This window comes from Copidosoma floridanum, unplaced genomic scaffold (genome assembly GCF_036245765.1).
Source record: "Copidosoma floridanum isolate Cflo_tuat_1 unplaced genomic scaffold, Cflo_Japanese_pri ptg000030l, whole genome shotgun sequence".
Classification (NCBI taxonomy): Eukaryota; Metazoa; Arthropoda; class Insecta; order Hymenoptera; family Encyrtidae; genus Copidosoma; species Copidosoma floridanum.
Genome location: NW_028321907.1, coordinates 10,351,257 through 10,365,380, shown reverse-complemented (window position 1 = coordinate 10,365,380; position 14,124 = coordinate 10,351,257). Strand labels below are relative to the sequence as shown.

Sequence of the window (14,124 nt, the reverse complement as noted above, 5' to 3'; positions counted from 1 at the left end):
TACTTGTATTTAACCTCACTCGTTAAATTTTAACGGGGCACGGTTTTTTTTATTATTTTCAAATACTCATTTAACAATTTTTAATGGTTTCAGTGTCATTGAGTTACCAAGTCGACTAGGTATCGACCTTCAATTTTATTGGAATGTCATTAGGGCACTGAAATAACCAAAATAAACGAGAAAATAAACCCACATAATCGAAATAGTTGTCTTTGTTTGTCATCCCACAAAATCCAGATTATTTATATTTAATTTGTTACCCAATAGATTAAAAAATATCAATCGTAAGTTTTTTGCCCCAATGTTGGTTTTATTGTTAATTAATTGCTTCAAAATTACAGCTACTTTTAACAACACCACGCCACATCTCCGTACACTAGACCAAGGTACAACAACAATCTCGCACGTGTCCCAGATCTTCATCAACTCTCTTCCCCTCCTCTTTCACCATCCATCTGCCGCTACTACACCATAAAACTCTTAACAGCATCTCCTTACGTAAATCGGCGCGCCGATATGTATCTAGATCGCGATGTAGCTCTCAATCAGCCGCGGGCCAAGCGGCCTAGGCTACGTGTAATACACACGTGTGCCGTTGCTGTTCGCGATTTGCACGTACAGGTCATTTCCTTTTCCGCTACTGCAACCAGCTAACAGAGCACATGGAAACATACCCGTGCCCAAGAGTAGGGGAGAGAGAGGAGCTTGTAGCGCAAGAAGAGCAGCAAAGAAAACGTGATATGTCGGTGTGGGCCCTTTCCCGAGCAAGCTCCTCGGGATTTTGCGAGTCTATTTACCGATCGTGTATATATATATACAGCCTCTCTGGTTTCTCTCTTGCGAGAAAATGTTGCTGTGTACTTGTGCAGTCGCTGTTACTCCCACCTATCACTGGTGCGGGATATTCCTACCCCTGCTGAGTTGGAACTCAAATCCATCACGAGAATGCGTGTATCTGATGATCGGGCTGGAAAGGGGTGATCACGATAATACAGAAGTTTTACACGACAAAGCAGATCTTTTGACGAAAATCAGGATGTTCCCCATATGGATCATCAATATATGGGGGTATGGATACTTTTAAAATCATAGCCAGCCTTACTGTAATTGTCTCTTTTAAATTATCCATCGTTAAGGAAACATACAATTATTGGATGAAACAACGTCTCTGTGGATCATCTATTTAACGAAAAAACATCGTTTCAGTTTGTTGCGGTGATTATCTTTGTGCGACACAAATGACGCACATATAGTTAAGGAAACATGGAATTGATAAAAAAAAAAACTCGTTAGCATTACTGGATCCAGATTAATATAGATGAACGTGGTTACGTTCCTGCATTGCGAGCGACGATTTGCTGCGGTAAATTCAGCTTGGAAATGAAGTACCGGGTGCAGTGAAACACCACCACCACCAACAACAACGACCAAACAAGGGAAACAAAAATCGAGCGTATGATACATTCACCGGCATCATAACAGCGAGGAGTTTGTGGAAAGGGCGGGAGGGGGAGGGAGAGGTAATAAAGGCCCGTGCGCGAAAGGGTCGAAAATGAAACCGCAGGAACTTATCGAATTCCCGGACCGATGGAAGCTGGCTAACAACCAACCAAGCCGGGCGATTCCACGCGGAGGCCGGTGGCAAATCATAATTTCGCACAGCGGCTACTGTGTATATAAGCGAGGGGAGAGATACGAGTGCACTGTATTGTGGCCTAACAGAACGAGGCAGAGAGAGAGAGAGAGAGAGAGAGAGGAGGGAATCCCCGGCTGCCAAAAAACAAGAGACCCTAGGAGTTGTGCATACCGCGGGCGATGGTAGCGCGGAGGAGGGCAATTTGTGTGCCACTGTACTCCACCGGAGTAGTTGCAACAAGTCCGGCCTCGACTCTCCGTTCCGAACTTTGACTCGAAGCTTGTACCGTACGCGTCTAGTTTGTTGGTTGTTTCTTTTGCCACTCGACACTGGACGGACAAGTGGAAAAGTTTGGAGCGACCGCTTAGCAATCCACACTTTGTATATACAAGAGCCACTCGGCCAACGAGAAGAAGACGTACACGTCGGGGAACAATCGTTGGCGAGATTGCGGATTAATTGTCTTGTCCAGAGAGCAGCTCGGTTTGTCCGAATAATTTCACCTGCGTGTGTTGTACTTATTGCGTCATCTCGTTGGCATCCGAGAAAGCATCGCGTGCCAAAAACAAACTCGTCATTATGCAAGAATGCCGGCTGCAGCGGCAGATACGATGCACGAATGTGATTAGGGGCGCTATTTTTTTTTATACACGCCGAGGGGGAACGCGCACGAAGCCTTTAAACTCGAGCACTTGGGCCTCCACGGGGATGATTTAGGGGGGGGGGAGCGAAGTGTAGACGCACATGCCGGTTTGGCCTGATGCGTGATGTGCGTATATACAATGGACACTCGAGTGAGGGGTGCACGGTAGCTCGGGGAAAAACGACAGCCGGCCCTGCGAGGGGGAGTCCGAGCCGATCACGACCAGGTGGCTGTTGTTGCTCGATCCTTCCACCCCTCGAGTTTTCGCCGACGGCCATCCTCCCCTGCGTCGCCCACTTCGTGACTACATGCAGCTCTCTTTTCACTTTTTTATCATCGCACATTAGCAGTACGCGTACGCTCGCCCGCTTTGGTTTTTTGTCCGGGCTACCCTCACCGCTCGAGTATGGCTCATGTCGGCGTGCTCGGAAGAGATTCACGCGGGGGTTGTTGTACCACAGCACTCGTAGTCACGTTTATTGAAAAATTCGAAAGGATTGTATGTCATTCATCGTAATTTAATTTGAGCGTACGGGGTAAATTATCGGGCAACAATGACCAGTTTTAGTCCTCAAACCTATATATATATATATATTCGATCGTCGGATCAAAAGTTGAACGAAGGAAGAAATAAAATTCCGCGGGTGATGAAGCGAGCACGAGTTTAGTCTCCCGGCAGAGTATATGTGTGTTTAACGGGTTTGCGAATGAACTCGACGAAAGTAAAAAGGGGCGAAAGAGCAATTGTGTGCGGCAGTGGTATTAGTAGTAAAGCTCGCGGCGGCACCTCCTTCCCCGGTAATTTTAGTAACGCTTGACAATTTGGCACCGGAGCTCCGGCGACAAAACAAACAAGAGGAGGCGCGGTGCGAAAGAGACCTGTACCGAGAACGAAGAGAGAGAGAGAGAGAGTGCAAGTACTTTTGCTACGTGTATATATACCTACACCGAAGAAGAAGAAAAATAGGGGGGTAAGGGGACCAGCGCCGAGCGCAAAGGGAATGAGCGAACGTGAAATTAAACGCGCGAGAAATGAGCACTGCTGCTGCCGGTGCTTTAATTTCTTTTCATCCAGCGGGGGGAGCTCTGCGAGTGTAAGCGCAAGTGCTCTTCTCTCCCCCTCCCTCTGTTTCCCTTGGGGTTATTTAATCAAGTCCGGCTTCATGAGGGACAATTATAAAAAAGGATTGTCAGTTTTATTTTTCCGCGCGTGGGGCCGAAATTTTCGGCGTGTTTAGCGTTTGGGCGTTGGAACAGAGATTACCTCTCTACGAGCTTTCGAGTGGCGTGAATTCCAAATGCTGTAACATGCAGTCTATTATTTATTATTATTATTATTATTTATTTTTTTTTTTTCATACCGATGTTGTTGGAGGAAGATTAATTCCGTAAGGCATTCGAAAAAGCGAAAAGGGTTGTTACAGCCCCCGGAGTACACAAACACACCGAATGTCGAGCATCATATACCTATAAAATTCAATTCACGAGGATTGTCTGACATGATGTGATTGCACGAGGGTAGAGCACCGTCGAAAAATCACCGCCAGAAGCCGCGAAAAAACAAATACGACCGGGATCTAGCGATTAAACACCAATTAATCGAGTAACCACTTAATTTGCATACATTAGTAATGAATTCGTCATCCTCCTGCTTCTCTGCTCGTGGCGAATCTCTCGACTCCGCGCGACCTCCCTCCACTCGACTTTCGCTTAATTATTTCCTATACCTCGGTGCGTATACGATAAAAGAGAGCAAATTCAATGGTACGTAATGTACAGCCACGCGGACGGACGGACGGACAATCGCGTGCAGGAAAGGGGCTCAAAGAGCAAATTAAAAAGCGCGTGCAAAAAGAAGGAGAGTCAAAGTGCAAGGGGGGGGGGAACAAGAGGAAGAGGAGGAAGCACGCTGGCAGAAAGAAACAGAGACGTTAGAGAGCGCACCGCCTTCTCTCTCGGGCCGTTTGCGCGTACATGTATACACCCAGTGCAAAATTCCATTTGCACTAAAGGGAGACGCATACGTGCGGGACGGAGGGGCACACCACTATACCTAGATAATCTCTTTCAACGTCTATTTATATCGGGCAAACGGCGCGGGCGCAAGAAGAGACAACGCCGACGACGGCGACGAAGAAGCCAGGGCTTTAATGAGTCTAGGAGCTGTCACGCCGCGGTGAGATACGATCGGCCTGCATGCGGGCGCGCCCCTTGGGAAGAGATGGAAGAATAAAAGAGGGAAAAAACAACCGGGGCACAGAGAGGGCGCAAGACCTTTTATTCGACGCGCGGGGAAAATAATCGCTCGAGTCATTCGATCGATGACGAGAGTTTGGAGGGGAATAAAGAAAAGTACTGTCGAGGGATGAGCTTGGCGATTTTTCGGAAAGAGGGTTGATTTTTCCTCTTTTCGCGATCACTCGTCGCGACGAGGGCTCGTGACGCACTTGCTGTTCATTAATAGGGCAGGGTTATCAAGGTATATTTATAGGGTCGATCGACACGAGTTGAACACTATAATACATGCACATGTAAATTATCCCTGTTGTAAGTAGGATGACTTTTTTCATCGAGGAGCTCCCCTTTATACTAAGAGAAGGTACAAGTTTGTACACGTAATACACGTAGCACATTGTGTACCCATTGGAAAATGGAAAAGTCGAGTGCACGTGTTAACAGTTGCTGGTATATCGAAAGCTCTATTCAATTGCATGTATCCCTTCATCGTGAGAAGTTGTCTTAAAAACCATGCATATACTCAACTCGCACTCTTATCGTCACCGAATATCTTGCACAGAACACAAATCCGTCATGGGCGTGCCAACAACAACAAAAAGCTTGCCAGCAACAACAATATAATATGTATATTTATGCGTTCAGCATATAGGGGAAACTCTCCACGAGGGATGCAAAAATACGTAACCAAGGAAGAAGAAGAAGAAGAAGATGAAGTAGCAGACGAGGGCTCGTGTATAGATGTATGCGTATGGGTGCTGTTGACCCGCGACAGCGTTAATTTTCGAGCGCAGTGGTGCGTCATAAATCTCGGGCTGCGGCGCCGGTAATCGACCGACGCTGCAGCCATTGTATACGGCGTGGGGGCCACTTCTCTCCTCGGCCCGGAAAATTCGGAGGAAGCGAGCAGCTGCCGTCGGGGAAGAAATTTCGCAGCTTCGCGCCTTTTGTATCGCCGGTGACAAACGATCCCCCCTCCTTATTCTCGCGGCGCGTGGAATATCTCCTTGGCGATCAAATTTGCCCCCGGAACTTTCGCTTGCGTGCTCATAGCCCTGGGGCCGGGAAAATACGGCCTTACGTTTTGGGGAAAGGATATTGCCCCCGTGGATATTGATTCGAATCAATGCCTTTTTTTTCTTATAGATTGAAAGCTCGTCAAAGCCGAACGAATGTAGTTGAATTTTTATTCGTTTTATTTATGACTTAAATTTTACTTGGCTTGTTGCGGCAACGTAATTCAATAGCTGTATTTTTAATAATTCTTTTCAATGTCACTAAAAATGTACTATAACTTGTAAATAAAACTAAAAAATAACGAAAAACCGTTATCAAAAGAAAAATAATTTTGTATAGCAGTTGAAACGAACGAAAGTAAGACAAAAAGTGGCTAAACGTTTTTTAATTTCACATAGTTGAATGGTTTATGGAAATTTTTTTCATTTTAATTTTTTTTATAAATTTATTACCATGTGAAAATTTTTATCTGAATGAAATAACAATTGAATCACGGGTTTTAAATACATTCAACGGTTAAACTGGTATTTCGGTTAGAAATGAAAAACAGTTCACTAAACTAATACTAAACTAATTTCTAAAATTCCAAAGTATTTGTTATCGGTCTCTACCGCATAATGAAAATTCAATCGTCACTTGTTTACCGAATAATACGAAATCAGCAGCGTAATTGCATTTTAATTTCACTCAGCGATTGCCTTGAGATTTCAGTTGGACGTTTTATCAGCTACCAACACAAATACTCAAATATGCAGGAAGTTTGATACATTTTGCTTACATAAACTTACTTTGGGTTCTTGATATGAAAAATTTTTTTCAAAGCGTTTAACGCTAATATCCTAATGCAACACTTCACATAAAATGAATTTTACTACAATTGTAACAATAACCCACATGTATCTGTTAATTAGATATGCAATGACATCGAATGAAAAACAAATATTACTAAAAAAAACCGAGTCGACAACGTCTATTCATTGTAAACTCAATCATTGTTTTAAACCTCAGTACTTAGTTTCCAGTTATTAGAGATTAAAATCTGACGCTATTTTGTCACACAATAAAGTTCACTCGGCTATTAACGTACCGAACAAGTAATGGTTATAAAAAAAAAAAAGAATACACTTGAACTGTTGTGCAATAATCGAGCGCACGGAAGAACTGATGGAAACTCCAGAAAAAAAAAAAAAAAAAAAAAAAAAAAACCAGATCAAGAAACAAGAAGAGCGAGAGGGTGAGAACTAAGAGCATACGGAAGAAAGGAAAGGTTTCCTCGTCGCAGTTTTATCGCCGGTAAATCGGCCGACTATAATCGGCGCTCGTGCAAAGTTTCGCTCGAAATCCCCTCTTTTGCCCTACACGCTCTTCCCTACTTCTCCACACCGCAAACGAACGTATATACCAACGAATGCACCCGCTCCGACTTTATATACGCAACACACGTAAGAGAGCAGCACGTATTCGTCCTTTTTTACCCACGAACGTACACAAATCAGCGATAAACGTCCGACAAGTCGATTAAGTTTACGTAACTCGGTTGCCCCAAAGGAAAAGAGCTGTACGTATATGTATTTCGCTCACTAGCTGTACACATTTTTCGATAACCCAGTCCGATTACGGTACGTTATATTACGTATAACTGCAGTCTCTGACAACCAAATCGTTTGGGCTTTTCTTGTTCTTCTCTTTTAAGCTTTTTACTGTGCGCCTCTGTGAAAGTGTCACATGCACGATCATTTTGACCGCAGATATTTAAAAAAAAATCGCAATGGAAAATTCACGCATTGTCTCTTATCGCTGAAATAAAAAAGCGGGCAAAGTCGTCCGAGGTATTTTTTAATCTGATCGGCGATTTTCCGGAACGATAGGAAATCGGAGGAAATCAGTTCAGAATAAAAGAGCCGGTAAAAGCATTTTAGAAGAGAGAAGGATTTCACGAGGCTTTTTATTCTTTCTTCCAAGTTATTCTCGTGACAGTCATCTTGAAATAAATTGCGGTGTAATCTCTGGTCTCAAACTCTAAACAATGACTTTATCGAGGCTTCGAGGAGGCGATGCACGAGCTTGATGTGTTACCGTGTTTATTTCTTTCCAATGCTCTAGAAATTATCCAACATTCCAGAAAAAAGATAAGGATTCCGAGACAACGAGTATTAATCACCTGATACTTATTTTTGACGTATTGTATGCGGCAAAAATTTACGTGTGATAAGAGATCACGGCCAATGGACACTCGAATTTCGTTTTTTTTTTTCAACTAAAATATAGGGCAATCGTTAGAAAATGTAGAAGAACGCCACGGAAAAGAAATACTTGGCCACAAATATCGCCAAAATGCGGAAATCTGTCCCACGCGCGAGAGTTGAATCACGAAGAAAGAAAAAAATAAAAAAGGTTTAATCAAGCTCGACAAATTGCGTAGGAACAAAAAGAAGCGTGAAGTCTAAGATAAAGGAAAGAAATCCGAGAAGGAGGAGATAAGCAGAGTGTGTGTTAAAGTCACGCATCATAACTCGGGAAACGTGATTTCGTTCGTAATGACCTAATGACGTATCGTTAACCATACGTTGGGCTTTTATTTTTTCTTTCTCTGGATTGTTTTGTACGCAGGTGTCGACTGACTGACACAATAATTTCATAAGGATGTAATCTAGCAGTGAATAACCATTCGATGTACCAAAACGTGATTGGAGTGTCAGCGACTCTGCATTTTGTGATTAACAATCGAAGCGTCACGCGTCTCGTGAATGAAAGTTTTCTTTAAATCGGTCACAACCACTCGAACTCTTTAATCACTTTTCGACAAAGCTTGAAAATACATACCTATGATCATCATGTATCGTTGAACTAAAACGGGTCTTGTTTTTATTTTTATCCGTAACACGTGAAGTCAATTGAAAAAAAAAAAAAGAAAAAAAAAGAGTAATTAAAGAAACGAGGAGAACAAATGTAACAACAAAAATGATAAGATTAAAGCAAGTAAGGCGTCTCGATATTGCATTTCAATACTCATTTTTGTCGATAAATTGCTCCCCAATGACATCATCAAAACAAAAAAAAAAAAAAACAAAAAAAAAAAAAAAAAAACCAGCTGTTTTACCGTAAATTAAAATGAATAAAAAAATTTCGGCATTTTCCCCTACGAAAATAGCCAACAGCAAATAATACACCAGCCAGTAGCAAGATAAAACATCGAGACGCAGAGGAGAAGCGAGCATCGGAGCGTCGAGTACTTCGAGCCGCGAATACAGCCGGCACGCGCGCAAATAGACGGAAAGAGAGAGAGGCAGACCGGGGTATGTTTCTCGTGTCAGCTCGTGTATATTTGCGTGGGTCTAAAAAAAGGAGCATCGCAAGGAGGAGCGAGAGGGTAAAACGAACGAGGCGATAGAAGAACTCACTCCAGAAATAATGCACGGTATCCATCCAAGACGCAACAGTAGAGCCGGCGAGGAGTCTTCGACGACGAAGTGGCCTTTTTGTCCCTCGTCGTCGCCCGTCTTGCGCCTCGAGTGTGTCACTAACACCAACACCGGATTAAATTCGCCGCTCTCTCTCTCTCTCTCTCGCACTGTTTCCTTTGAGAAAAACAAATGATAAAAAAAAAAAAAAAAAAAAAAAAAGGAGAGAGAGAGGGGCAAAAATTCAAAAGAAACAGAACCAACGAACGCCCTCTTTTAGCTCATGTGGCACGTCTCTTCGAGCACTCGTGCAACAAGATTAATCCAACTTGGAGGACGGAAACAGACGCGCACGTTGGGTTAAATATATAAACAAAACAACAACAACAACAACAACAACAATAACAACAAAAAAAGCACCACACGCGGAGAGTATTCTCGAGCTCCAAGCTTCACTGCGATCACCGGCCGGTCAGCGGCATCTTGATCTCGCGTACGATTGTCCGCCGATTGGGAAAAGCGCCCCGTCGGACGCTTTTCTCCGTCAAGAGCTACGATGGACCGCAATCCGCTTCTCGATTGTACGTTCACAGGAAGCACCAAAGGGTGGGCGTAACGCTAGAGTCCGTAGCAGGGCGATCGGCGAGAAACGTCACACCGGTGGAATTCGAAAAATACGTCGTAGCGCGCGCACGTTGTGCACGGGCCGCGGCAGCGGCGTCAACAACACCGACCGCCGGCTCATCGAGGGGCAGAGCGGGTACGCGGTCACTCGTGAAACTTGAACACTTGGGTCTCACATGCAGTTGGTGATTTTTTTTTTCTCCTTTGCCGGGGGCACTCCGATTATCACGCGGGACAAAATTGCACCCGATGCGACCACCACAAGCGATGAAAATCACACTCGCGCACTACCGATGTTCTCTTGTTGCAAGCATTTTGGAGTCAAACTGAAAGAACACAACGAAACGAGAAGAAAAGCAACGAAATCGTGACAATAACCGAACACACTTGACGTGCACGTGGAAAAATAGGCGAGTCCGCGATACCGCACGAGCGCGTGCACGAGACGGAGAGAAAGATTAGACGTAGCCGGGTGACAGGAGTAGCATTAACGGCGGGTTTCCGCGGTTCTGGCGCTCACGGGGGACTTTGAAGTGCGGCTCGCTGCTGATGCTGGCACGAGCTAACATGACGGGCGCGCAAACTGTCTTCCCCTCTCTCCTCGCGTTCCTAACAACGGCTACGACGACGACGTCGACGACAGTAGCGGCAGAGAGCAGCGACACGTAGAGCAGCGCCGCCGGCAGCAGCAGCAGCAGCAGCAACGGCGACGGCGCGGACAACTTTAGCTACTACTGTTGCTGGTGGTGGTGGTGGTGGTGGAGGCGGCAGAGGTGGATGGTGGTGGTGGTAACGGCGCGATTCTCTCTCTCTCTCTCACTGTGTATCGCTTGTGCGCGCGTTGAGAGAAGGGCTGACGGCTGACTGGTTCTCTCTTTCACTCACGAAATCTTTTGTTGGGGTATATTATATTCGTGCGTGATCTCTTTTCAGGCACGATTGCACCCACCACCTATCGTGTAACTTGATACGCATACGAGTATCGGGATAAGCGGTGGGAGTGATAAGCTTCGTGCCCAAAGTGATACTACCGAGCCAGTGGGCCATCAACGATATTTGAAAGATGATAATACGTGGTTTGATCAAATACCATTGTTAAAGCCAGTTTATAAATTTTAATAGTTGTTAAGAGCAAATACCAAAATGAATCCTTGATTGAAACTTATGATGTCTGTTTAGAGTCTTTCGTTTGACCATATAATGTACAACCAGCTAGTAAAAACTACATTGCTATGATCATACGTTGATATACAGGTAGTAGAAACAGTCTTGTTTAGTATTCATAGCATTCAAGAACATTCTTCATTTTTATTTTTGATAGTTTGACAAATGTGGTAACAATGTATATTTATTCGTCTGCTTGCTTTTCACATCAGTTACATTTGATCCACCGAATCAAAATAAAAACATGTTTTTGTGATTTAAAAAAATAATTAGTTTTAGAATAGTGACATTCTAGCAAAAAAATGGAGCAATGTCAGTTCCAATGTCGATCTAATCATATAAAGCAAATCGTTGTAGCTTCTTATTTAATTAAAAGTAAAAATTTATGTAATAGCTGAAAAAGTATCTAGGTTTCAAGATCTCATAAACAATTAGCTCCATCTTTGTCATCCTTTCCACTTCTTTACAGATACTACTGATGATGTTAATCCTTGCCTTTCTTCTTCTCCTTTAATTTAAATCTAGTTAGGTCCTAACATGAAATAGAAAAAAGACAATACTGACCATGCAAGTGCAAAGCTCAAAAAGGAGCAATGCAGAAACTTATATGAGCACAACAAAGCCGACGAAAAAAGTTCACCTGTCAGCGTGGTTCAAAATACAAAACCTACAAAGTATAAGCACATAGGCGCGCAAAGGAGCACGCGTTGCTCATAAAAGAAAAAGGTAAAAGCACACACACCATCGCAAGCCTAAAGAGAGCGAAAAAGAGAGCCCCGGAGAATTAAAACAGCCTCAGCAGCCGCTTCAACCTGTTCCTCCTACCCTTCATCTCTTTCACTCCCCCCCCCTCTTCTTTTTCTCATTCACCGTCTCTTGCTCTTCGCTCCTTCTTGGCTTCGAGTCTTGGTCCCTCGCACCGACAATCTCCTCCTCTCCTCGACTCCCCGAGGGCGACGCAAGAGAGCGAAAACCCAAAGGCATTCACGGCTGAGATCTTAGATTTGTTCAAGCCCCTTTTGGTTCGGTTCGGTTCTCTTAACAAAATATACCTATATATAGGGAACCAAACAGAACTGGTTCTGTATATGTAGGTATATTTTGTTAAGAGAACCGAACCAACAGGGGCTTGAACAAACCTCTTATAACTCTAGTAGCTTTCTCTCATTCGTTGCTGAGAACCACTGAATATTATCTCTTGCTCCGTTTTCATTAAACAAATCAAGCTGTGGATAAATAAACTTAAAATAAATAGAAAAGATACACATCATAATCCAATCAAAAGTAAAAATAATATCCGATGACGGCGTTTATACGAGGTAAAATTGCGCGGGCGCCGTCGGATGAGGACAGAGTTATGACATGTATGTATAAATATAATATATCTAGCGAATAAGAGAGCATGTATATCAAACGGACGAGCTATATATATATACACTTTTTTTTTATATATTATAGTGCTCTACACGTCCGGCTCCTTTAATAAGGGCACTACTATGGGCACTTAGCACTTTGGAGAAGGAAGGGAAGAGGGATGGGAGGCCTCCCATCACTGGGAGGGGGGTAGGGGAAATTAGGCAATTTTTGCTGCGAGGAGGTCGCCTACATCCTCCTCGAGGAGCATTGCGTGGTGAAAAAGCACATGTGAGAATCACAGAGGTACTTGCCCGATAAGTCGCACTGGCCGGGAATCGAACCACGGTCTCCCGCGTGTGCCAATCCACGACCTGTAGCCGACCGAGCCACCGCGCGCTCACAGCTATATATATATATATACACATAGTCACCACCAGCTAACATGCGCGCGAGCTCTCAGGTTATCTGCCCCTCTCTTTCTGTACTTTTTGTATGACTGTATGTGTGTACGTATCATATTGGGTACATGGTAATGTATAGTATAGTATGCTCAGCTTGCATGTTGCGCTTACTGCTGATGGCTGGTGGTTCTATGTAGCTTCTCCGTCTCTCTTTTTCTCAGTGTTTATAATACTTACCACAGGTCGAGCTGACGTGGGTCGCCGTGTAGTCCCTCGTCTCGGCGGCGTTTATTCTTCTCTCTGCGAGGAGGAACTGCTGCTGTTCTTCTCACTACGAAAAGTTCACACTCTGGTGCAGTGTGTTCACCTTTTTTGTTTCTTCTTCGGGTGTTCGTTCAATTGCACAACAAAAATAAAACAACACAAAGACACTAGGCTTTATACTGTCACTAACAAGTTTTCGGCGCACTTTGCAGGTAGGTAGGTTAGAGCTACCGACAATCTCGACAATACAATTCTTTTGTCACATTAATCACTCGCTGATGAATTTAAAAAACACGCGTTAGCTCTATTTTAATCTTAACGCTCCAACATAACACACACAGATATAAGCATGCATAGGTATGATACACAGACACATAGACAGTGCTGAACGCAACGCGCGCGCCTGTTATGTGCTGTTTCTTGGATCTTCCCTCTTCTTCTCGCTCCCAGCCAACAGCATAATAGTAACACAATGCACACAACAATACACTGACAAGTCTCTCTCTCTTGCTCCCTCTTTTTTTTTTATTTTTTTTTTTATTCTGACTCACTCATTGCTAGCTCACTAGCAATTCTTACTCTGCCGGCTGTGTAGTTGGAGTCATCGACGTTGACGGCAATAACCTGGTGAAGTATTCGGCATCAGCTTCCGAACGGACGTTGCGAGGTTGAGCTGTTGCTTTGGCCTCTATGATGGTGTTTGCGCGCGTGAGCATACGAAAATGGTGTGCATGTATAATACAAGCACTTCGAAGCACTCGAGTACACAAAGTACTTTTACATTTATACACGGCCACGCACAGTTTGTTACACACCGCACTGCAAGAGAACGACCAAGACGACGGATGGCTGCACAAAACAGAGGACGGAACACACCACCGGGGCAGAAGAGGAATATAATACTCACGGACCTATATATGTCCCACTATTGCTGTTGATGAATCTCCATGTGTTTGTGGGTATACAGGCATATATGCATGTACATATACATATATATGTATTACGATTCGAGAATGGGAAGAGTTGGCCTGCGCGGGGCGCTAGTCGCTCGAACCGCTGGCTGCGCTCTGTTTTTGGTATGCCAAGAATGACACAAAGAATCTGGACAACGCACACGCCTGCTGCGCAGCCCGGTCTGCGCATATACGCTCGCGTTCTTCATCTCTCCGCTTCGGTGAAGGAGCTCGCGTCTCTCCCCTCCGCCCCCACCGCTTCCCACCCACCCCCACTACTCTATGTTTTTTGGTTGCCGCCGCCGCTACCGTCCACTTCCCTTCCCCCTACCCTTTTCGTAAGCTATAGCGCTTGAGCGGGAGAGCTTATCATACTTATGTCCTGTGTTTGAAATAAGAGTGTATAGCGTACTCGTCGCATGTACCGAGG

At 44.3% G+C, this 14,124-nt stretch overlaps 1 protein-coding gene across 1 annotated transcript in view; it reads right to left on the bottom strand.

Moving 5' to 3' along the window:
• scalloped (TEA domain transcription factor 1 homolog scalloped) overlaps nucleotides 1-13,296 on the bottom strand; it is a 129,553-nt gene extending 116,257 nt beyond the window's left edge. The window contains exons 1-2 of the mRNA XM_089596454.1: nucleotides 13,293-13,296; nucleotides 12,715-12,804 (exon numbers count right to left, since the gene is read on the bottom strand). Coding sequence (XP_089452580.1) covers nucleotides 12,715-12,804; nucleotides 13,293-13,296 — 94 coding nt within the window. The remainder of the gene's footprint in view (nucleotides 1-12,714; nucleotides 12,805-13,292) is intronic.
• Nucleotides 13,297-14,124: the final 828 nt, after the last annotated feature.